The sequence below is a fragment of the Camelina sativa genome, chromosome 8, assembly GCF_000633955.1.
Source record: "Camelina sativa cultivar DH55 chromosome 8, Cs, whole genome shotgun sequence".
Taxonomy (NCBI): Eukaryota; Viridiplantae; Streptophyta; class Magnoliopsida; order Brassicales; family Brassicaceae; genus Camelina; species Camelina sativa.
The window spans coordinates 27,229,837-27,254,722 of record NC_025692.1 but is presented as its reverse complement, the minus strand read 5'-3'; the positions used below and the strand labels follow the sequence as shown (position 1 = coordinate 27,254,722).

Sequence of the window (24,886 nt, the reverse complement as noted above, 5' to 3'; positions counted from 1 at the left end):
AAAAAAAAAAAAAAAAGAATACGAGAGAGATTGTTTTTGTCTGCTCGGCCTGAGATCACGCTAAGTTATATTTAAGGGTGAGAGAGAGAGAGACGAAGAAACAATAGAGAGAGAGAGAGATTACATCATTTGATTCCTAAATATCATTTTTTTTTGTTCATTCGTTCTTAAAAAATTCCCCTGTTCTTTCCCGGTGGCCACATGTCAGTCGGCATTCCGGTAAACCCTTCGAGCAGCAGCCAATTACCGGCGGCGCCAACAACAACAAGACGGCGCGTAGCTGATTCACAAGAAGATCATTGCACCGTCGGAGTAGGAGGAGGAGGAGGAAACGCAGTCGTTTACATCCCAGAAGAGGAAGAAACCGCAACGAGCTGCGGCGGCGGAGGAGGAGGAGGAGGATCGTTATCGTCGTCGTGTTGTCCAAGTGGTTCCCACCACAATTACGTCGTCGGGTTCCTGTCTCTCCGTAAATTCAGGCTCGTGTGGATGCTTATGGTTGAGAACAAATCTCAATGGACGGCTGGGATTGGTCGTAACATGAGATCGGCGACAAATCTTGGCCGTTTGATTCTAATTCTATTGTCCATCCTCGTCATCACTTTCTTCCTCATCGTTGCTATCTCCGGACGACGGCAAAGACACGTGGACAAACATGAGTTCGTCGTTTCTATACATCCCAGACCAACGATTGAGAAGATCATTAGAGAAGAAGAATCATCCAGTTCTTTCCAAGTCCTCCTTCCAAAATCAAGATCGGTAAGTTCATATTTCATAAAACAGAGTCAACAACAAAAATAAGTTTTTATTATTTCCGCGTTTTTTTTTTTGTTTTCCCGGAAAAAAAAAAAAAAAAAAAAAAAAACAGAACCCATGTTTACGATTCTGTTCGTGTCGACAAAAATTCGGAGGTGAATCTAAATTTAAAAAAATACAAATAATTTTTCTATTTTCTTTATTAAGTGGATTAGTTTTTCGTAGAAGGATTTTTCTAAAGTTCGTTAAAAATATATTTTATTACCAAATACGAAGTCATCGTGGGTCTGCTCCATTCGTCATTGAATTTTCTAGCGGTTGACTTAATTTATTTTAGTTGTTTTAATAACTAATCCAATAGTACTACTTTTACACTAGCTAAATCATAGTATGACATTAGCTTTTAAAGATTAACTAGTGTACGTTGGCCCATTGGGCTTATTCATCATTAATCATGTGTCTCGTTTCATTTTGTGAACTAATTTTGCTTCTTTTTTTCCAAACAGATCCCAGAGATTTGGAATCAACCAGAGACTGGGAACTATCAGAAATGCATGGCGCGTCCTAAGAACCAGAGTAAGTTTTCTCAACTCTTCTCTTCAATTCCAGGGTAAAAAAAAAAAACAAGAGAAACTTTAGACCTAATAATCGGTTTTTTTTTGGCTTTAGAACCAATCAAGAAAACTAATGGGTACCTTCTTGTTCACGCCAATGGTGGTTTGAATCAGATGAGAACTGGTGTAAGTTTCTCTTTCTTCTTCTGCTTTAATGTTTCCATGATAAAGATTTTCTCGTATCCTCATTTTATTTCTTCTTTACAGATTTGCGATATGGTAGCTATCGCTAAAATCATGAACGCAACTCTTGTTCTTCCGTTTCTTGACCATTCATCTTTCTGGAGTGATCCAAGGTAAACTAAACCACCATCATCATCATCATCATCATCACAAATTTAACATCATATCACAAACTAATCAAGCTCATCCTCTTTTCAGCACGTTTAAGGACATTTTTGACTGGAAACATTTCATCAAAGCACTAGCAGAAGATGTCCAAATTGTCGAGTATTTACCTCAAGAATTTGCTTCCATTAAGCCTCTTGAAAAGAATCCTGTGTCCTGGTCTAAGGTAAACCTTTTTTGTTTTTTTTTTCCTTTTTTTTTTCTAACTTCTCTGTTTTCTCATTGTTATTCAGCAATTTTAACTAACTCTGTAATGGTTTTTATTGCTGGCAGTCGAGTTATTACAGAAACTCAATCGCCAAGTTACTGAAGAAGCATAAGGTGATTGTATTTAATCACACTGATTCTCGTCTAGCGAACAACAGTCCACCTCCTTCGATCCAGCGGCTTAGATGTCACGCAAACTATGAAGCTCTTCGTTACTCTGAAGAAATAGAGAATCTAAGCAATGTTCTCTCTTCAAGACTCAGAGAAAACAACGAACCCTACCTTGCTCTTCACTTGCGGTACAAGTTACCATTATTACTCCCTCTCTTTCTTTCTAATGAATGAAGCTGAGAATCATCTATTAATCGAGTTTTGCCTTATAGGTACGAGAAAGACATGTTGGCGTTTACCGGATGCAATCACAGTCTATCCCATGAAGAATCGGTTGATCTTGAGAAGATGAGGTATAGTATTCCGCATTGGAAAGAAAAAGTAATCAACGGTACAGAACGGCGTCTTGAAGGTAATTGCCCTATGACGCCGCGTGAAGCTGCTGTGTTCCTCAAGGCAATGGGGTTTCCTTCGACAACGAAGATCTACATTGTTGCAGGAAAGATCTACGGCCAGAAGAGTATGACTGCATTCCACGAAGAGTTCCCAAACGTTTTCTTTCACTCCACATTGGCCACCGAGGAAGAGCTTTCGACTATTAAACCTTACCAGAACAGATTAGCTGCTCTTGATTACAATTTAGCACTCGAAAGCGATGTTTTTGCTTATACTTATGATGGAAACATGGCGAAAGCGGTTCAGGGTCACCGGAGATTCGAAGGGTTTAGAAAAACGATCAATCCCGATAGGTACTTTATATCTTTCTTGTGTGAAAAGAAACCCTTTTCTGTACTTAAGACTGACACTTTAGGTTGGGTTTTTCAGGAAAAGGTTTGTGAGATTGATTGATAGGCTCGATGCGGGACTTATATCTTGGAAAGATTTCTCGTCGAAGGTTAAGAAACTACATCAGAATAGAGTAGGAGCACCGTATCTTAGGCGGCCAGGAAAGGCAGGCCCAAAGTTGGAGGAGAATTTCTATGCTAACCCTCTTCCAGGTTGCTTGTGCGATACGTCTGAGGAGCAAACCGGCCTTAACCGGTTTGAAAGACCAAGTCTACGAGCACAATCTCTGAGATAAAAGGGTAGATCGATTTCTATTCGTTGCATTGTACGCACATACACAACGGGAAACACACAAGTTTTGGTTTTTCTTTTCTGTTCAATTGTAGATTAGGGTTTTTTATTTAAGTATTCTAACTGTAGTAGGAAATTAGAGAGAAATATAAGCAAGATTTGTAAACTCAGCTACCAAATACGAATCATTGCTTATGCAAACATGAGTACATTCAATTTCAACCCACTTAATTAGAAGCAATGACTTCGAAAAATTAAATTCGAAATCTGCTTACAGCAATGATGAATCTCTAGATTGAGAGGAAGGGGACCACGGGAGACACTACACATTCCACTTTTACTCTCCTCTCACTTTCTTATCGGTCAAGACAGAGAAAAGACACAGAGAAAAATGTCTGAAAGTGGCAACTGATTATAAATGCATTTTGTAGAATTCACGAGAATACCTTTGCTTTCTTTTTTGGAACAAACTCTCTCCTACTTCAATACCTTCACGTCTCCTTTTGTGTCCTCAAATGAGTAAGAAAACAAAGAAGAAGTAGAAGAAGACAATTTAACATTAATCAAGATTTTTTAATTAATACATATATTGTAAGATTCTAACATGTGAAAACTTATCTCACCAATTCTGCAACTAACAAAAAAACAAACAGAAGAAGATGAAGAAGGACACCAGAATTTACATTACAAACAACAAAGACAAAAACAACATTCTAAAAAAAGACCACCAAACTCTTTATCATACTGATACTACTTCTTCCCTTCTTCTTCAGCAGCATCTGTTTTCATCACAACGATATCCGATTTTTCATTAGCACATTCCTCAGGAACTATCGCCATTGACTGCCTATTACCGCATATCGTCCAAAGGTATAACGCTAACATCGCACCTAAAGTTCCACAAACCGCACCTAAAACCAATGCACCAAGCATTCTCCATATACATCTGCTTTTACCCTTAACTTCTACCGTCTTCTTCCCCTCCTTAACAGTCATGGAAACTTCATTTGGATCAAGCGGCTGTGAATGAATCCTCATCGAAGGATGTCTCAGTTTAAAACTCCATGAATGAAGATAATGTGACCTGGAACAGTTCCCATTTGCAGAGGTTAAACCAACCACGAACTTCCCATCTCTCCATATCTTAGCCAAGTCTACTGAGTAAGAGACAAATGGATCGATCGGCTTCAAGGCAGTAGATAGACTCACACGAACCTCTATTCTCTTTGAACTCGCTTCATAATCAATCCAACAATTCAATTTCTTCTCTCCATTGAATTGGTCACCTAAAGATGATAACTTTCTAATTTTACCAGATTCAGGTCTACCAACTAAGATCCCTACACGATTCCCTTTCTTGGAGATACCAAACGCAACAGCAACAACCTTGTGTTGCAATAAGAACCCTAAACCAGAGGAACTGTTACTATTACCCTTTCTATCAAACGACCTAAGATCCAAACCAGTTGGAACCATTACAAAAGCCAGGACACTACCAATCTCATTAGACATCGAAAACGAGAAACTAGTGGAGAATGATCCGGAAAAGTTTCTCTCTTTACCTTGAAACAGTCTGATGGGTTGCCTGTAAACGACTCGCCCTTCACTCCGACTCACTGAGTCAGTCAATTGAATCGATGGACCGCCGTCAACAAGCTTCGAATCTCCAAACAGAGCAACATTCTCGTCAAAGCTCGGAGATTTCACAAACCCATTAAACAAAAACGAGGGATTTGCATCTGCAGCAGCCATTGTTTGGTAAATCTCGAAGCAGCATAAAACGAACAGAAAAGCTAGGGTTTTGAACACCGCCATAGCTCTGAAACTGGGATTGAGCTTCAAGAAATCAAAGTAAAAGGAGCTCCCTTTTTTGTCTTCTCTTCTTCTTCTGGATGGAATATTTAGGATTCTTGAATGAGTTCCAGTTTTCAAGAATTTAGGGTTTCTATTTTTTAATTGAAGTGTGTGGATTTTGGTTGAAGAGAAGGAGAAGGAGAAGGGAATTAAATAAGAATTATTAAAGTCATCTTCTTTGGAGGAACCTTGATTCGCTCTCAAACACACTTCTCAGTGGTTTGCTGAGTAAGGTAAAAAAAAAAAATCAATTAATTAATGCGATCTCTGTTCTTATACCCACTTCTTTTATCTTCTCTCTTTCATAGCCCCCATGTTCTAGATTGTGACATTTTAACCCCACTCTTTCTATTTTTTTTAAAATCCAAAATGTAATCAATAGGTGTAAAGACAATTGTTAAATCAAAACATCGTATTCGAGAATTATGATGTTACAATAAGATTAGGTCATAACCTTTTTTATTTTGGATAGTGCAGAAGAAATCATATGTATTGTCCATTGAAAAGAGGAAATAGGGAAAATGTGGGGTTTAAGATAATAAAGGTGAAATTGTTGGCGGAAAGAAGAAGATGGAATCTAAAAAGGATCTCGTATCCTCTCTTATTATTTTAATGGGTTAATTAGTGGACAACCACTGATTATGTTTATGTTACCGAATTTATTTATTTCAAAATGCTTTAAAAGTTCAAAATTAAGAATTTAAAGAACAAAAAAGATAAAATGAAATGCCCATATATATAACAACATGCTAGTGGCTTTGTCCGTCGTTGAGTTCAAAATGCTCGCATAGGCAAAGCTTCGGTATTTGTTTCATTTAATGCGAAATGGTACAATGATTAAAACCATAGTATAAAAAGAACCCGTTATCAATATGCTGCATAGGACGAATCTATATATATAACCAGTAAACCACAGTTACTGGAACCTCTCTTGCAAGGTTGAAAGAGAGTGACTTCAACTCTTAAAAGAACCTTCTCCTTTGGCAGCATCTTGTTTATCTTATTAGAAAATTGGTTTACAGTGTCTTTTTTTTCTTTACATTCTCTGCTCAGAAAAAATTCTAGATTTTTCCAACTACTGTATATGTATGTAGTTATTCGGTGTCTTAATGCTAAAATATTAATTATTGAAAACTATGGTTTATTTAAAACTATATATCCACATATTGTCACATGCAGCCTAATAATTAAATAAGTACAATAATATGTGAGTGGAGGAGGAAGGAAATCAATGTTTCATAATCAGTACTATTAGCATCGTCACAAGAAAAAATGAAATGAATTAAATATGTGCATCACATTTTAGTTAATTCATTAAAATTAGTAATCACGACTATGTTTATGAGTTTTAGTGACAATTCTATTCTATGGAATGCTTTAGAAATTTTCAATAAAATCTACGTGCTATACTGTTATTCGTTTAACTTTTGTATGAAAAAAAAAAGAAGAAATTAATCTTTTGCGAGTTCATAATAAGAGATGCATGAACTACTTTTGCGAGTTGATTCTACTGTTGTATATAGTATTATTTTGTGGACAGATACTCTTTTTTTTTTTTTTTACTACTATAGTCTATATAGCTTTTGTCAGTTTTTTGGTGATATTTTGCAAGTTATAGACGATTTATTCTTCTAGTTTACGTATGCATACTGAAACGAATATTGTTGGGACAAAATTAAATGCGTTGTTCGGGGCAATTGGGCAAATGAATAGTCCAGTTAAATAAAATGATTCCACAAGGATTAAAAAAAAAAAAAAAAACCGAGAGAGTCTTAACTCAATATCAATAACCCCTCAAGAAATAAATTGGGGGGAGCATTAATTTCAAAGACTGACAAAAGTACTCGCTGACACTTGGTGCGTTCAATTAATAAATGGTTTAAAACCATGGGACCATTAATGCTCTGTCTGACTCTTGTTGTTGTTACATTTAATGTCTTCCACATATTTAATCAAATCCATGATATCTTTACCGACCACAAAATAATTACTAGTTCAATAAAACTTTTAGTTCTCCATAAATTCGTTAGTTTAATGCATTTTTATTTTGGGATTACTAGTAGTATTTGGTTTTAATTCTATTAAAAGTTACAAAAAAATTTAATTTGAATTTGTTTTGTAGGATTAGTTTTTTATTTTTTAAGTTTGATTTCTGCTTCAATCCGATTTGTTCAGAAAAGTTTTTTTTTTGGTTTTGTTTTGAAATTTGATTTGTTCAGAAAAGTTGCTACGGGCTTAAAATTTATGTAGATACGGGCTTTTATGAGGCCCACTATGCAACAAATTCAGGCCATCGAGTAATTAGTAATTACTGTATATTATTAATACTTTGATAGGTATTTTTTTATTTTTTAATACATGGTCTACTGTTTAGAAACAAGTTTTATCTCTTCACGCGCCTGAGGTGATAATTAGATAGAGAGGACGCGTCTAAAATGCGCGTAAGATTACAGTTTTTAATTATAAAAAAAAAATTCTTATTAATCTGTCACTTAAGATTTGACAGTCGAACGTTGGATTGCAGAAGAAAAAATACGAACGTTTGAAATAATTGTTACCGTTGTGAAATACAATAACTTGATTTTTCTTTTTCTTTTTATTTTTATAAGTGTGGATGATGACCTCTATAAATATAACTTACTACTTCACTCATCTTCTCGTTCAAAGTTCACAATTCTTTTCTTGAAACGACTAAAACTCTGCTTTTTCTTTTTTTTTGCATTTCCTAATCTGTTCTTCCGCGTACGTTCAAGACTTCAAGTCAAAACCTTTTATAGTAGTTCTCACATCCTCAGAGAGAGACAAGCATAGTCATAGAGGCATCATCACCGTAGAAGGTAAGGTTCTAGTCCGATCATTTTATTTTCTCTGTTAAACTAAATAGTAAATATATAGTCTTCTTCAGCTTAGTTCAGAGTATAGTTTTGGAAAATTTCAAATGACCATGTTTTTTTAAAAAAATTATGCTCGTATATATACTGGGTGATAAGTAAAATGGTCATAAGTTGAGGGATTGAATGTTGTTGTCTTCGTAATGGTTGTATGCATGTGTTGAAAATTAGTAGAAATTGGTTTCGATATAAATCTCGCCTCTGATCTGCCTAAGGAAAAAAACATATACGTTATGAAAGTAGAACGATTGTTAGTTTTTTTTTATTGATGAGGAACCTGTTGGGGGGTCACAGTTAGATGTTTTTGTTCTATCTATTTTTTTTTGGTTTATTTGTATAGAAAAATAGTTAAAATGGATTTGTAACGGAAATTGACACATTCTTTCCAATTTGCAGATGGCGGTTAAACGAGAGAAGCTTGTTTCGTTTGTGTAAGTCGTCGTCTATGGTTTTCATCATTCGGCTTAATTGGTGCTGGAGAGACTAAATTAAATCTCTATGTATAATAGATGTATGTTAGGATATAAATGAGAATGAATGACGTAGAGAGTTATGTTCGTATTAATTAGATGTAGGGGATGTATGTATAGGGTAAGGATGAGAATGAATGACGTATGTGTATAGATGATACACATAGGGTCTTTACTTTTTTACTCTTAGATGGATGTATAGGATTACTATTAGATGTATGTATAGGGAGTGGATGAAAAGTGAATGATGTATGTAAAGATGTATGTATAGGGCTAGTAGTATTTGTGTGTGTGTGTGTGTTAGATGTATGATTAGGGGGCCAACGTAGCGACAAATGCTGAAAATAGCATAACACTAATTAACAAGTAACAAAACTCGAACACATTCTAAAACAAAACAAACAACACGTAACCATTAGCATTCTAAAACTAACACAAAACACATCAAAAAACAACTTAAAAGTAACAAACTCGTACGAAAATCTTGAACAATATGCATCGAACAACATAAAATTAACAAGTGCACGTAAACATGTTAGCTTTCTTTATGCGTCGGGAGGATTTTTTACTAAAAATAAAAAAAAATGTTAGCAGGCGCGCAAAGAAAAAATTACAAAAACGCGATAGAAAATAATCAGAAAAAAATTTAATAAACGTACAAAACTTACAGACAACCAAAAACACACCCAAAAAAAGAAGTTAGAAAACAAAAAAAATGCGAAATTGCAAACTTTTGCGCCGACCAAACGAACAAGCCCAACATCAAAAACATTTTAAAAAATTGTTTAATCGACATAATCGACAAAAACAATATACAGAATTAATTGAGAAAATGTTGGCCGTCTATTATATCCAAAATTATTGACCAGAAAAAATAAAAGCTCGAGTAGCCAAACCATTTTCCCAGTTGGAGTAGTAAAGGTTCCAAAGTCAAGTCAACCGAAAACGTTTACGTCGTCGTCGTCAACTATGCATATGGACGAGGAAAAGGAAATTTCTTTGTTACTCTCTCTTAAACGAATGCTAAAGAATCTTAAAAATAGAAATCAAAGTCGCAACGTTTTCGTCTTCTTAGACTATTAATAGCCAATATTTTGTAACAACCCTTCCTCACACAACTCCGACTTTGTCTTTTTAACTTTCTTATTAACCAAAATCAATTATGGTTTATGTTTCAAAAGCTTGTTTACTTCTGTTTATCACTATTTGCTCCTCTACTTCTTCTCACGGTAAGTAAACATTCTTAATTTATTTATTTAACGTGGTTACGAAACGAATAATATAATTCATTAGGTATAAAATTTTGTTTGTTTAGCCAATGTAATATGCGAGGATTTACCGGACGACATATGCTCGTTTTCAATCTCGGCCTCGGGAAAACGATGTGTCTTAGAGACGGAGGTGAGGCAGACCGGTGGGGTAGATTATCGGTGCCGGGGTTCTGAGGTTGACGTTGATGGTACGATGGCTAATTACATCGAGACCGATGAGTGTGTCAATGCATGCGGTGTGGATAGGAGATCCATTGGGATTTCATCGGATGCTCTTCTCGACCCTGGCTTCGCTGTCAAGCTTTGCACTCCTGAATGTCTCGAAGACTGCCCTAACATTGCTGATCTCTACTTTAATCTTGTCGCTGCCGAAGGTAATTAAATCTGCTCTCATTCCAGTTTTCAGTTATATTATGATATAGACCGGTTTAATGTTGGTTAAGTATTGGTTTACTGGTTTAATTGTAAACATTAAACAAACCGGTATATATCATAATACACCGGTTTTTAGATTTGTTTGTTTTATATATTTGCAATATTGATGGTTACATAACATTGTGGATCGAATGTTGAAACTTGATAGGTTCACATTTGCCTGATTTGTGTGCGGCGAGACGTAACAACCCTCACCGGTCAATGTTTGAGATCCTTAGCTCAGGAGAAGCTCTTGGTACGTTTTCAGGAGAGCTATCGGAGGCCCCTACGGATGCGCCAGCTTTTAGCCCCGTTGGTGTATGACATATCTTTTTATTTCAATGTTATTTAAAAGTTCTTTTTTCTTTCCTTTTTTTTATAATTTGGAAATTTCGATTGATTAATATATATACGACAACAAAACTATATGATCAACCTAACACAAGAATTCCCATTTCTTTTTACAAACAAAAAAACCTAACACAAGAACTTGACCACGGTAAAATAAAAAAAAAAAGAATTTGCGAGGTCCTTTGTTCCATTGTATACACGAACATTGTTATACTGAAAATACTAAACATGGTACAACATAGACAAACAATTGTGATCAGGTTCTTGAATCAGATTAACAATATGGAAATATTCAGAGTTTTTAGACCTAACCTAGCTTATTGATCGTTTCAAACAGCCAATTTGAGTAATTGAATACTGAATATAATTGATTTAACTATAATTTTCTTACGCGCATTTTTATATTTACAAATGCGCACACACAATATATGGTGAACATACAAAAAAATAATAATAATAATAATAATAGTACTAAAAACGTAAAAAGACAAAAAGAAAAGCACATTAAATGGTGAAATGTGAATGGCATTAATGCTATTTCCGTTGTCATTCACACCAGCATCCAACCCAGCTTAATGGAAATATATTTTTTTGTTTTTGAATAAGAAAAGCAAACTAACTTTTTGTTTTTTTGTTTGTTGTTTATGCATAGTTTTAATAACATTATTGTGTTGTACTGTCATTTCTGTTACTACCATTTAGAAAGTTATTAAGCTCAATTACACTTAATTCTACTAGTATGCTAATAATGCTACTACTGCTGTTATGTAATTCAAAAACACAAGGTAAAAAACGAAAAACAGAGAGTGAAAAGGTAAAAAAACGTTAAAAGTCCAAGAAATAAATAGTCAACAACCACACACTATCTTGTTCAATGTTCAGTAATAAAAAAAGGCGCCGCTTCAAGCTCTGTATCTTCTTCACCATATTGTCTGTCTCTTCCATCCACATTTTATCTTTCTTCTTTCTTTTTTTCTTCTCATATCCTCGTTTCTATCAATGGTGATCAAAACACGTCGATGAAAAGACATGTTAATGGAGATAGAGAGTTCGGGACACGTGGCGTACACGAAAAGAAGTAGTAGCTAGTAATGGAGAGAGAGCATTAAATTGTAAACCAATGAATGAGCTTTGAGCTGTTTGAGATGCTTCCTCTCTTGTTTAGAGAGAGAGATGGTAGCAATAACTATGATCTCGATTATAACCCACAACATCACATTCAAGACATAGACCCAAAACCCCACATGGCCCTTTATTTCCCAATATTACTATCCTATCATCCACATCATTTTGCAAGTTTGCTCTCTCTCTCTCTCTCTCTCTCTCTCTCTTTAAATAGACCTTTCTCTCTTTGTTACATAGTTCCTCCTCCTCCTCAATCTCTCTCTTTAAAGATGAAGACATCATCATCAAGCTTTGTCTTCCTTTTGGTTGTAATCATCCTAAGCTCCTCAGTACTAGCTTCTACTGGTATTTGAATCAATCCTTTTTTATATATTTGGCTATCTGAGTTATATGGAGATTTTTAACTTAGTGTATTTGTATACATATACATCTCAAATCCATAATGACTATATCCTCTTAACATGCTAATGAGTAAATGAGACATATCAAAATGCAGAAATGAAAGTGGGTTTGGAGGATTACAATTTCCCGGTGGATCCATCTCCAACCACAAAAGCTTCGATCAAACCAGGTCCTATTGAGCACGGAAGCCCTCTCAATCCTTACATTCCAAAGCCTCCTTCTTCTTCTCCTCCCCCACAAGCTCAAGGCGGTGGATAAAAAAGACCAAATCTTTCTTTAATTAGTTTACATTTTAATACGCACTTGTTTGTAACTAGAATTTCCCACGTTTTTTTTTCTTTCTCAATCTCTTGTTTCTTTAATTTCTCTGTTCCGGTAACTCTTTGTACTGCCTACTAACATTGTCGCTTTCTACTCGTTATGTTTAATTATTTGCCTTTATCTCCATTTGTCATTTCGGGTAATAGCACTGCAGAGGTATGGGTATTTCAACTACATATATTTTATATTGTGGATTCAATATCATAACTCTGAATTCATAAAATTTACCATCCAAAAACACATTTTAAATTTTCAAATCAGAATTTTAATAATATAAACGTATATTGATTTGACCAAAAAAAAAACGTATATTGATTTTGCAGAAATTGCAATGATGATGATGGGTTTGAGATTTTTTGAGTCACAAACAATGACCCATATGTAGTATTAAATAGTTGGACCGTAAAAGAAAACAAATTTTGTTATTAATGGGCTTTAAATATAATTGAGAGGCGTTATCCTCACGCGACCCCAACTAAAACAACCAACAAAGTCCGGTAACGGTAACGGAACCCAGACCTCTGTCAAAAGAGTGAAAGACTACAATCCAACATGTTTTTTTNAGATCCTTAGCTCAGGAGAAGCTCTTGGTACGTTTTCAGGAGAGCTATCGGAGGCCCCTACGGATGCGCCAGCTTTTAGCCCCGTTGGTGTATGACATATCTTTTTATTTCAATGTTATTTAAAAGTTCTTTTTTCTTTCCTTTTTTTTATAATTTGGAAATTTCGATTGATTAATATATATACGACAACAAAACTATATGATCAACCTAACACAAGAATTCCCATTTCTTTTTACAAACAAAAAAACCTAACACAAGAACTTGACCACGGTAAAATAAAAAAAAAAAGAATTTGCGAGGTCCTTTGTTCCATTGTATACACGAACATTGTTATACTGAAAATACTAAACATGGTACAACATAGACAAACAATTGTGATCAGGTTCTTGAATCAGATTAACAATATGGAAATATTCAGAGTTTTTAGACCTAACCTAGCTTATTGATCGTTTCAAACAGCCAATTTGAGTAATTGAATACTGAATATAATTGATTTAACTATAATTTTCTTACGCGCATTTTTATATTTACAAATGCGCACACACAATATATGGTGAACATACAAAAAAATAATAATAATAATAATAATAGTACTAAAAACGTAAAAAGACAAAAAGAAAAGCACATTAAATGGTGAAATGTGAATGGCATTAATGCTATTTCCGTTGTCATTCACACCAGCATCCAACCCAGCTTAATGGAAATATATTTTTTTGTTTTTGAATAAGAAAAGCAAACTAACTTTTTGTTTTTTTGTTTGTTGTTTATGCATAGTTTTAATAACATTATTGTGTTGTACTGTCATTTCTGTTACTACCATTTAGAAAGTTATTAAGCTCAATTACACTTAATTCTACTAGTATGCTAATAATGCTACTACTGCTGTTATGTAATTCAAAAACACAAGGTAAAAAACGAAAAACAGAGAGTGAAAAGGTAAAAAAACGTTAAAAGTCCAAGAAATAAATAGTCAACAACCACACACTATCTTGTTCAATGTTCAGTAATAAAAAAAGGCGCCGCTTCAAGCTCTGTATCTTCTTCACCATATTGTCTGTCTCTTCCATCCACATTTTATCTTTCTTCTTTCTTTTTTTCTTCTCATATCCTCGTTTCTATCAATGGTGATCAAAACACGTCGATGAAAAGACATGTTAATGGAGATAGAGAGTTCGGGACACGTGGCGTACACGAAAAGAAGTAGTAGCTAGTAATGGAGAGAGAGCATTAAATTGTAAACCAATGAATGAGCTTTGAGCTGTTTGAGATGCTTCCTCTCTTGTTTAGAGAGAGAGATGGTAGCAATAACTATGATCTCGATTATAACCCACAACATCACATTCAAGACATAGACCCAAAACCCCACATGGCCCTTTATTTCCCAATATTACTATCCTATCATCCACATCATTTTGCAAGTTTGCTCTCTCTCTCTCTCTCTCTCTCTCTCTCTTTAAATAGACCTTTCTCTCTTTGTTACATAGTTCCTCCTCCTCCTCAATCTCTCTCTTTAAAGATGAAGACATCATCATCAAGCTTTGTCTTCCTTTTGGTTGTAATCATCCTAAGCTCCTCAGTACTAGCTTCTACTGGTATTTGAATCAATCCTTTTTTATATATTTGGCTATCTGAGTTATATGGAGATTTTTAACTTAGTGTATTTGTATACATATACATCTCAAATCCATAATGACTATATCCTCTTAACATGCTAATGAGTAAATGAGACNGTTCAATTGTTTTTTTTCTTTAATCTTCTTAAATTTGATAACTGTATGTCCATCTTAAAATATTTTTTAATTTTGGAAAAAAAAAACACACACACACAACACAAAAGAAACATGAAAGAAGTGAATGGTGGCGTGAAAGAGAAGCATCAGGCGGTGGTCCCGAAGCTTAGCTGCACTAACGACACATAGTCCCATCACGTGCCTCCCACGCGCATTACATAATCTCCACCGTCCATATTGATGACTTTCAATACTTGGAAGACTCGAATCAACGGTCAAAAAACAGATATCAAGTAAAGCTAAAATAACACGAAACACATTGCTCCTTTAAAAAATAAATCACAAATAACACGATGATACTTAGCGTGCGGATTAGTGAACAATCGAGTATTACCAGCTTAAAGCCTGTTTTATGTTTTCTTTTCTTCTCTTTAAACAAATAAATACAGTATTAAAGCTGTATGTAAATAATGTTTCATCACTTTGGTCCCCAAGACAGAACAAAAACATAAGTCCTTCAGAATTTTTCCTGACCCCTCAATGCTTTTTTCTATTACTATTTTGTTTATATCCTTAATTTTAATTTCCTTTTTAATAACAAATCTCTTGATCCAAGAGTTCACGTTTACTTGTAACAGAAGTCTTTGTAATTATAGTACCAAAAATCTCGTCTTTCTTTACGCTCTCTCTCTCTCTCTCTCTCTTTATCAAATGAAAAATGTCATCCTTCCAAAACTCTCACATTGATTTGGAAATTATTTCCGGCGACCGTCATTACCGTCGGAGTGACGTCAGCGGAGAAGAAGACAGTTCTTCTTGTGATTACGACTACGATTTCCACTCGGCTGTTCGTAGCTTTTGCGGCGAGTTTGAGACTGCTGATGACGATGACTTGGGTGGTGATGAAACATATTCCGATTCAGAAGCCTCTCGATCAGCCGGAGGGTCTCCAGAGAAAGATTGCAGGATTTGCCACTTGGGTTTAGAGAGCAATCGCCATGAATGTGGGGATCCAATGGTTCTTGGATGTTCTTGTAAAGATGATTTGGGTTATGTTCATAAGCAATGTGCCGATACTTGGTTCAAGATCAAGGGTAATAAGTAAGCAAACAAACCAATGTGAATTATTTTTGGAACTTTTGTTGGATTATTATTGATACGTGTAATTTTTTCAGGACTTGCGAGATTTGTCGTTGCATAGCTCAAAACTTCTCTAAAGTTGCCAATGAGATTGATCAAACATTAACAACGGTTGAAACCAATGTGGATGACGTGGAAGCTGGTAACATATCAACCGTGGTGGCTACAAGTGATTCCGATGACCGGAGATTCTGGAGAGGAAATAGATTCCTTAATTTCCTTTTAACATGTATGGTATGTGCATTTGTAATCTCATGGTTCTTTCACTTTAACTTGCCTTCACAACAATGAGAATTAAAAATACTCTGTTTTTTCTTTCTTCTCAAATCTCATTTCTTTTGCTTTGTGTGGCATTTGATTCCTGTTTTTAGCTTTTTGCACGAGTGCAATCATATCAAACAATTGGATCAACATTTACAAAAGAAAAAATAATAACATTCATAATTGAATAAAAAAATCTGAATGGGTACACACTTGTTCACATTGGCATGTACATGTTTTTGTGTGTATTCATTCATAATTTCTCAAAAGTGAGTATTTTTTTTTCAAACAAAACTCTAATAAGCCTCAAGAGCAGAACCATGTCTAAGTGCTTCTTTAGCTTCAGCTTCCATCTCGAGCTTGAAGAGACAAGCCGCTTGTAAGTAAAGAGGGATTGGCCATTCCGGTGAAGCTACTTGCGCTTGCATCGCATCGCTTAGAGCCTCGCTGAACATTTCAGTCATTAGGTAACAAAGACACCTTCTTGCCAATACTGTTGGTGACACCGTAGGAGCTCCACTCATGAACTACAAAATAATGAAGAATGAGCCATGTCCTTTTTTTTTTTGTACTTGCTGATGATGTAGTATTTATATGTGTGTACCTCTGTGTAGAATTCAATGGCGGTATCAAAATCTTTGGCACGGAATGCGACATCTCCATGCTTCTTGTAGTCCATATTCTCTTGCATTTCGCCCGTCCACATTTGGAATGAAAACTGTCACATTTATCAGAATCAGCATTCAGCAACATCCAACCCTCAAATTCAGATAATAAGTATGTATATAAAAATATTCAATATACCTCGTTTCCGACCGCATTGTCTTCTTCATACCCGAGCTTCTCTAGTAGTTCGTGTATAGTACTTTGATCCGCTCTCGAACATGCATTTCCAAAAGGAGTCAACTTCAATGACTCTGTTCTAGGTTTAGTCTTTTCAGGCAGATTGTTTGATGGAGGCTGTCAATTAATATGTTTTGCTGAGTACCACTAACTAAAATTTTGCATTCTTTTCAAAGACAATTCTTGAGTATATGGAGAGAGTGACACTTACCGAAATGGGTCTTTTGACATTAATAGGCCATAACTTGGCTCGTTTCTGAAGTCTAGAAAGAGTCGCCTTAAGAAACTTTATACCTGGCCTTTCTTCAGGTTCAGTCTTCAAACATCTAGAAGCTATGTGTATTAGTTCTGTTCTATCTTCATCAGAGAACTGACCATCCAAAGCTGAATCCATTAGCACCAAATAGTTTTTGCCTCGGAACAAATCAAGTGCCTGCACAGAGTTAATACCACGTTAACATATATAAAAGCTAAGAATCAGTCCAAAATGCAACTAAGTATGCCACTTTTGTTACATGGTTTGGAGGAATATGTCTGCCGCTCATAAGATCCAATAACAAGGTTCCAAAGCTAAATGTGACGCTCTCCGGTATCAAAGTACCTGAACAAAGTTATTGTAGAAACGAACGAACTTCTATGCATGAGATTATTCAGCTGTACTCTTATTGAAACACATACACATGAAAAGGTTGTTATGGTACCTAAGCGCAAATATTCAGGAGGAGCAAAAGCTAAGTTGGTGCTATAATTTTTCCCTTCATGGCTATTCTTCATGAGACCAAAGCAAGAAAGCTTAGGATTCCCTCTCTGTCATTCAACCACTTTTGATGTTAAAAACTTGGTTGTTTTTGTTTGCAGATCAAGAAAAACACACAAATCAAAGAAAATAGAGTTAAGCATCCATTACCTTATCAAACATAACCCTGTAAGGATTAAGATCATGGTATAAATCGATTCCTTTATCATTACAATACTCCAAGGCTCTTGCGGTATGCAGGGCAACTTTTAACCTCATTTCCCATTTCATCGGTCTTTTCTCCCCTGAAACACACAGTCTTCTTAATCAAATGTGAAACTCCATCAATCAATGAGATTATAAAAAGAAGAGATTTTTTAGTTTACAGTGAAAAAGATGTTTTGCTAATGTTCCATTAGGCATGTACTCGGCAACAAGCAACCTCTCGTTATCATCATAACAACAACCGATCAAATTCGCTAAATGGTCACTCCTCAATCTCCCAACAGCTTGTGCTTCATTCTGAAACAAACAAACAAAAAGTCCACCACCACCATATCCTTATAAGATATCAAAAAACTTCTCAAGAAAAAACAAAAAGATCCAAAACCAAAATCATTAAAAGGATCACAAAGAGAGACGAACGATGAATTCGAAAGGATCAGGCCAAGAAAGTCTTTGAAACCGTTTGACGGCGATCCGACGACCGTCGCCGAGCTTTCCTTTGTAGACGATGTTTGGTACGGAATCGTTGTGCTCTGAAACGATGTTTCCGGAGGAGAAACCGTCGGTGGCGATTCTAAGCTGCTCGAAACTGAACTCTCGGAATATCAAAGGATAATGTCCCCCGCCGTCGTCGTCATCGTCTCTGACGTTTTCGAGATCGTTGATGACCGTTGATGAAATCGACGGTGAAGAAGATGATCGGCACCAAGACTTGAAGCAAATGCATCCCATTACCGCCGGCGATATAAATATAATAATGCTCAGTCTCCCGCCTCCAAAATTTTCCTCTGTTTTTTTTTTTTATTTTTCTTAGTCTGAAAACAGAATTCAAATAGTACTTATTAGCATGTTTTGGGATGAAAAATTATTAATAAAAGAGATATATGTTTGGTCATGAATCATGCTTTCCTAAGCTATAATATTAATAATATCGAATACAATAGTTGTTTTTTTCTTTTTTTGACGTCATAGTTTTAATTGTTAATTTTAACACTATTTTAGAAATAGTTACAGTCCATTTTTTTTTGTGTGTTCATGATTCAATATTAATATATCTGGAATCTTTTAGTTTCTAGTTGTATTTTTTTTTTTTTTTTGTGGATACACTTTCGTTAACTCATGTTCAAGATGAAAACGGAGCCCAACAAACTAAAGCCCAATCATAAACCTAATAGTCTAATACAAAATACAGCAAAGCACAAAATATGTCAAAAAGGTACACGTAGTGGATACGTGTTAATTTAGGAAGTTGGGGTGGAAAAAATAACTGAGTCATGCCGCCTTCTACCGGAGCTGAGTCTCCGATCAGATCCAAAAAATTCCGGCCAAAAATTCATCTTTTTCGCTATAGGGATCCATCGATCTTCAGCTTTTTGCCCCGAATCTCACCACTTTCCTTCTGCATCTTACTCCGAGTGTTAAGAAACAAAAGGCCCCATGAATCCTCAGATCTGTGAAACACCAGAAAACGGGAAATGGCTAGATGTCAGATTAGTCGCAAAACTTTGCTCTCCTAAACTGCTCTTCACCCTCCACAAAATTCCTCCCATCACGATTCCCAAACATTAAAAGAAACCATCATACACAGCCACTTACGGCCACTAGGAATGGTATGAGGATTTACTCTCCTCTTGCTTGGAATCGAGCAATCTGATGATCTAAAACTTATGAATCACCACTCGGCTTTGATCTCTTTAACTTGAAAGAAATCTACTTGGCTCTGCAAAAGGAAAAGAAAACACAAAACTTAGCCATAAGGGCTAAGAAGAACTCGCATCTAAGCGAGAAATATAAACCGGACTTAGCTGGAAACAAAAAACAGACGACAAAAGTCGTCGGAATAATATACAATTGCTTTCTCTCTCTAAAAGATTTGAGAGAGAGAGAAGAGAGAGAAAGCTAACTAGTAGTATTTTTTAGTCCTGGGCGAACGGTTCGAACCGAACAAACCGACCCAAGAAACCCGACGAATTCGGTTCTCGGCACCGAGTACAGACAGGAGCTGCAACCGATCGGCGAGAATGTTTTGCAATTTCGGAAGTCGGGTCGGGTCGGATCGGTAATCGGATACCGATCGGTTTTACCTAAACCGAGATTATGTTTGGTTCCCTTTATAAAGCTAATGAGTTACTAACCTTATCTAATAATCGTGCCTCTTTGTTTCTCCGCCTCCGTCTCTTGTTAAAGCGAGCAAAGTTCTCATTTTCCCGACATAATCAAATAGTCAGTAAGCAAAGATCATCTCGTTTCTTCTCCTTCATCAATTCTTCATCTTCTACAATCTCTTTTATTTTCTGAAACCTCTGTTGTTGTGAAAGACTTGGGTTTCAATCCATATAAGAGAATTTGTTAGAGGTAAATCTCTTCTTCTTTCTCCTTAATCGTTTTTTCGTTTGTTTATTTTCTGTATAATTTCTTTCTTAGTCTTTATCAGCTCAGATTTTGAAGTTTAAACCCTTAACCCTAAAATTCTCCAAATCGATTTGGAGAATTTTAGGGTTAAGGGTTTAAACTTCAAAATCTGAAATTAAGATGACTTAATCTGGGTTTTGTGCTTTGTTTACTGTTCTTATTTGTTTATGTGTATCTATTAGTATTAGTACTAGTATCTATTGTAGCATTTTAGGTTTTAAGGATTGTTTTCAAACTTCCAAATGAGAGTTGATCGATTCTTCTTATGGTTTTGTAATTTGTTTATGCTCCATGTATTGTGTAGCTGTCTAAGTGTAGCAATTTAGTGTTAGGGTTTATTTTAGAGTTTCTAAACTTCAAAATCAGAGATATGTCAAATGTTTTGTACTTTGATTATTGTCGTGTCTTGTATGTGTATTATATAGACAACTATTATTGTCATTACTCTTTGCCATGAGGTACTTTGATTACTCTTTGCCACGACAACACAAGACTAATACAAAAACAACACAACTATAATACACATACAAAACCATTATTGTCGTGTCTTGTATGTGTATTATAGTTGTGTTGTTTTTGTATTAGTCTTGTGTTGACTGTTATGTCTTGTTTTTGTATTATTCTTGTGTTGCTTGTTATGTCTTTGTCTATTATATTTGTGATAACCCAGTTTTGTGTAACTTTTGTAGATGTCTGAAGAACACCATGAGAAAGACCCGCTGCTTGAACCTGAGGTTACTGAAGAGGTTGAAACTGGAAAGACGCGTAAAGCACCAGCATCTGCTTCTGCTAAGCCACCAAGACCACATAAGAAGTATTCTAAAAGATCTGTTGTATGGCAGCATTTTCTGCAAAGGGATGACGAACCCACAAATAACTGTAAGTACTGTGGTCAAGAGATGAATTGCGATTCAAAAACCATTGGCACTAGTCCGATGTTAGGCCACTTAAAAATCTGCAAGCAGTACAAGGATTATGATGACAAGGAAAAATAGAAGGTTCTAAGTGGTGATAGTGCTGGGAATTTGAAGGTTATCAAGTTTGATCCGCATGTATTTAGAAGATCAGTTAATGAGATGGTTGTGGTAAATGAGTTGCCATTCTCCTTTGTCGAATCTGAGGGCTGGAAACGCTTTTGTTTCAATGTCTTGCCTCTCTACAAGACATTTTCTAGGAGGAGTTGTACAAGAGATATAGTTGGAATCTATCTTCAAGAGAAAGCTGCTTTGAAGAATCTGTTTGGTGTTGAGAAACAACGGGTTTTGCTGACTACAGACATATGGACAAGTCCTGTAACCTCTTACAACTACATGGTGATCACAGCTCATTGGATCAATGCTCAGTGGGAGATGCAGAAGAGGATTCTCAGCTTTAAGGTCATCACAGACCACAAAGGTGACACCATTGCAGGGCAACTGTTGGATTGCTTAGAAGAATGGGGTATTGAGAAGGTTTTTACAGTGACAGTTGATAATGCAAAGAGTAATGACAAGACGCTGGATACTTTGAAAGATGAGTTAAGGTTGAGAGGAGGAGAAGCAATAGTTACTAATGGGGATTTCTTACATATGCGTTGTTGTGCTCACATTCTCAATTTGATTGTTGGAAATGGTTTCAAAGAGTCAAATCCTAGTATTGTTGCGATCAGGAATGCAATCAAGTATGTGAGGTCATCTTTCAGTAGGCTTAGGTCTTTTGCCATGAGGTGTAAAACAGGAAAAGTCAATAGAGGTAGCTTGCCATTAGATATTATAACACGCTGGAACTATACTTATCTAATGTTAAATTCTGCTTTGAAGTTGAGGGTTGCTTTTGAGAAGATGGAGGCTGAAGACAAACTCTATTGTGATTATTTTGAGGAAATAGAGGAGAAGAGTAAGAAAAAGAGAGTTGGACCACCAACCGATTCTGACTGGGAGGAAGTTTCAAGGTTGGTGAAGTTCCTAAAAATCTTCTACAAGTGTACTTTGATCTTCTCAGCTTCTAAGTCAGTCACTTCTACACTATGTTATAGTAAAATTGTGGACATCGAAAGGAGTCTCATTGCTAAGTGTGGCAGCTCTGAAACCTTGATCCGAAAGCAAGCTCATACAATGAGAGATAAGTTTGAGAAATACTGGGATGGATTGCATCACATGAATCCTTTAGTCATTATGGCAAGTATCTTTGATCCTCGCAATAAGATGAAGTTTGCTTCCCTCTGCTTCGATCAGCTATATGGTAAGGACACCATAGAGAGTAAGCAACTTGAATCTAAAGTTTCAAATGCAATGAAGAAGTTGTATGAGGATTACAGTTCCAGGCTGAGTCAGGCAGTACACGATGAAGCTCCTTCACAATCTGACTCGATTGCCATGTCTGAGTTGTCAGATGATGAAGATTGTGAGCGGATGGACACACTTTACAGTCAAATGGTTGACTTAAGGAGAACTGAAGATGGCTGCAGTGAGTTGCAGGTCTATTTGTCTGAAAAATCTGAGGTCAGAGTAGAAAATAGTTTGGAGTTGCCTTATGATGTTCTCAACTGGTGGAGGTGCAATAGCTTAAAGTTTTCGATCTTGTCAGAACTTGCTAGAGATGTTCTAGTAGTTCAAGTCTCATTTATGGCATCTGAATCCGCTTTTAGTACAAGTGGCCGAGTGTTGGATCCTTATATGAGTTCTTTAACTCTTTTCATGGTTGAGGTTTTGATATGCACCCAACAATGGTTAAGGTGTTCATATAAATCAGAAGCACAAGTAGCAAACTTGGTGCAAATGTTGGAAGAAGTTGAATTTCTTGAATCTCTTGGTAAGTACTAAATAGAATTAAGTCATTTCTTCTGTTTTTTAGTTTTATAAATCTCTTATATACTTATGATTTTGTTTTATTGTGTAGATGAAAGGAACTCAACGGTAGCTCCAACATGATTCATCATAATTGGAGATTGGTATGTTTTCTTTACTTTTGCCTTGCATTGTTAATAGCTTTAGATTATCAAAGTGCAAACGATTAACAATCTAAACTAAACCTTACCAAACTATCTAAGTCTCTGTTATTGTTTGCGATTCTGTATAAATCAGAGATTGTTAAGTTTTTGTTTCATTTGTGTTATCAGATTTATTAACTCTTTGTTATGGTTTTCTAATTTTCATTATGCACAGGTAGGTAGAGGCTGCTTCTTTTGACTTTTTTTGATGCAGATAAGCAAAGCCTTATTAACAATGGACTGGTATAGTACTGACTTCATCTAAGCTGCTCTTTTGACTACTTTTGGATGTGGAGTTGCATGCTGTGGTGTAACAACTAATGAGAAACAACTTTGCTTAACTACTTAAGTGTTTCATGGTTATGTAATGATTTTTTGGTACTTTGCTAGCTTAAACTTGATGCAATGCTAGCTCATCAGCTTATGTAATGGTCTGTAATGGTTACCAGATGTAAGACAATGAATTGTCTCGTATTTGTGCTTGTTTTTCTTTTTATTAGGTAATTTCGGGTGAAATAACCCGAAATATGAAAACTATCGGTTACTTACGGAAGACATATAATCAATAACCGACCCATTTAACCCGAGTACCGACCGACCCGAACCAAAATCTATTTCGGTTTAATTCGGTCAGATTTTTTCAAACCCGAATTTTGCCAAAACCAAAAGACCCGACCCGAAAAACCCGAGTTTACCGTTTGCCCAGGACTAGTATTTTTTATTTTATAGTAGTTAATGGGACGCTCGTTTCGGGAATATTTCTTTAAACAAATAAAATTATAATAAAAAAGGATGGGGTATAAGTATGCTTTGGACCTAAATGGGCTATATAATATAAATTCTGTAAACTGTCATTTAAAGCCCAATTTCGATCATAGCAACCGTAACTCAAAAACATGGCCATGGATGGCATCAAGTCATCTCAATTCTCAACTACTCAATCATTTAGCGACATCGTCTTTTGTGTTGCATATTGCTGACCATATCAATACTACTAGTTACGTTCTATATTAGATTACTAGATGATAACTGGAAAATGAAATGTTAATTATATTTGGTGAAATTATGTTACCGAAACTAAAATGCGCATAAATGATACGTAAACGACTTAAACAGATACTAAAAAGATTTAAAAAAAAAACTTCGAGACGGTAGTTAAAGATGGGTCAAAGATGATTTTATTGTTGGGTCGAAGACATTGATCAAAAATGCCATTGCCATTAAGTTATTAATTTTACTGCAATATGTTAATCTTAAGTTCTAACTAATCACGCACAAATAACATTTTTCCCATTTTTAATATTAGCAAGTTGATCTCGTCAATTCAGAGATCTAGACTGTACGATTACACCAAACAACATAATAGTCTTTGTGTGATTAATCACTAAAATATTATTATAACATAATAGTCTTTGTGTGATTAATCACTAAAATATCGTTGTTTTGAGGTTCAGTAATCAGTATATATATATATATTTTTTTCGTTTTATTGTTGCCACTTGTTTGCTGTATTGTATTCTACATCATGCTATTGCCTAAACTCACTTACGATCTACAAAACAAATGGAACATTACGTAAATATTTCATGAATCTATTATCTAGTGAGTGGTAAGTGTATTCTCTGTGATTTAGACTTCTTTTTTTTTTTTTTCCACGAGACAAAACAAGAAGGACAAGTTGGGCAATTATGACGAGACTAAATCAACCATATTAGATACTCTGTTTGTGTCCTGAGTTTAGACTCTACTAACAGGAGATAGAGGCGGAGCCAAAGGAGATGAAGCTTTTACGGTGG

General features: G+C 35.5%; 6 protein-coding genes and 1 long non-coding RNA gene across 7 annotated transcripts; 5 read left to right on the top strand and 2 right to left on the bottom strand.

Annotated features, from left to right (window-relative positions):
- LOC104708954 (uncharacterized protein At1g04910-like) lies at positions 7 to 3,367 on the top strand. Its single transcript, XM_010425610.1, has 8 exons — positions 7 to 759; positions 1,263 to 1,332; positions 1,426 to 1,496; positions 1,578 to 1,666; positions 1,752 to 1,884; positions 1,992 to 2,224; positions 2,309 to 2,785; positions 2,862 to 3,367. Exons 1-8 carry the CDS (start codon positions 202 to 204, stop codon positions 3,115 to 3,117), a joined length of 1,887 nt encoding a protein of 628 aa, XP_010423912.1. The 5' UTR covers positions 7 to 201; the 3' UTR covers positions 3,118 to 3,367.
- LOC104708955 (L-type lectin-domain containing receptor kinase IV.2-like) lies at positions 3,650 to 5,215 on the bottom strand. Its single transcript, XM_010425611.1, has one exon. The coding sequence runs from the start codon at positions 4,926 to 4,928 to the stop codon at positions 3,864 to 3,866; it is 1,065 nt and encodes a 354-aa protein (XP_010423913.1). The 5' UTR covers positions 4,929 to 5,215; the 3' UTR covers positions 3,650 to 3,863.
- LOC104708953 lies at positions 7,642 to 8,586 on the top strand. The gene is made up of 2 exons (XR_754894.2): positions 7,642 to 7,804; positions 8,255 to 8,586. It is a non-coding gene; the product is annotated as an uncharacterized LOC104708953 (long non-coding RNA).
- Positions 8,967 to 10,426, top strand: LOC104708952. Its single transcript, XM_010425609.2, has 3 exons — positions 8,967 to 9,557; positions 9,644 to 9,973; positions 10,183 to 10,426. The coding sequence occupies exons 1-3, from the start codon at positions 9,491 to 9,493 to the stop codon at positions 10,335 to 10,337; spliced, it is 552 nt and encodes a 183-aa protein (XP_010423911.1). The 5' UTR covers positions 8,967 to 9,490; the 3' UTR covers positions 10,338 to 10,426.
- On the top strand, positions 11,529 to 12,338 carry LOC109126021. Its single transcript, XM_019229054.1, has 2 exons — positions 11,529 to 11,834; positions 11,986 to 12,338. The coding sequence occupies exons 1-2, from the start codon at positions 11,609 to 11,611 to the stop codon at positions 12,147 to 12,149; spliced, it is 390 nt and encodes a 129-aa protein (XP_019084599.1). The 5' UTR covers positions 11,529 to 11,608; the 3' UTR covers positions 12,150 to 12,338.
- Positions 14,968 to 16,066, top strand: LOC104708950. The gene is made up of 2 exons (XM_010425608.2): positions 14,968 to 15,606; positions 15,681 to 16,066. The coding sequence occupies exons 1-2, from the start codon at positions 15,224 to 15,226 to the stop codon at positions 15,934 to 15,936; spliced, it is 639 nt and encodes a 212-aa protein (XP_010423910.1). The 5' UTR covers positions 14,968 to 15,223; the 3' UTR covers positions 15,937 to 16,066.
- LOC104708949 (probable serine/threonine-protein kinase At5g41260) lies at positions 16,125 to 18,501 on the bottom strand. The gene is made up of 9 exons (XM_010425607.1): positions 18,131 to 18,501; positions 17,872 to 18,007; positions 17,657 to 17,790; positions 17,451 to 17,556; positions 17,265 to 17,350; positions 16,961 to 17,182; positions 16,711 to 16,866; positions 16,511 to 16,624; positions 16,125 to 16,433 (listed from the first exon to the last, which is right to left on the bottom strand). The coding sequence occupies exons 1-9, from the start codon at positions 18,440 to 18,442 to the stop codon at positions 16,203 to 16,205; spliced, it is 1,497 nt and encodes a 498-aa protein (XP_010423909.1). The 5' UTR covers positions 18,443 to 18,501; the 3' UTR covers positions 16,125 to 16,202.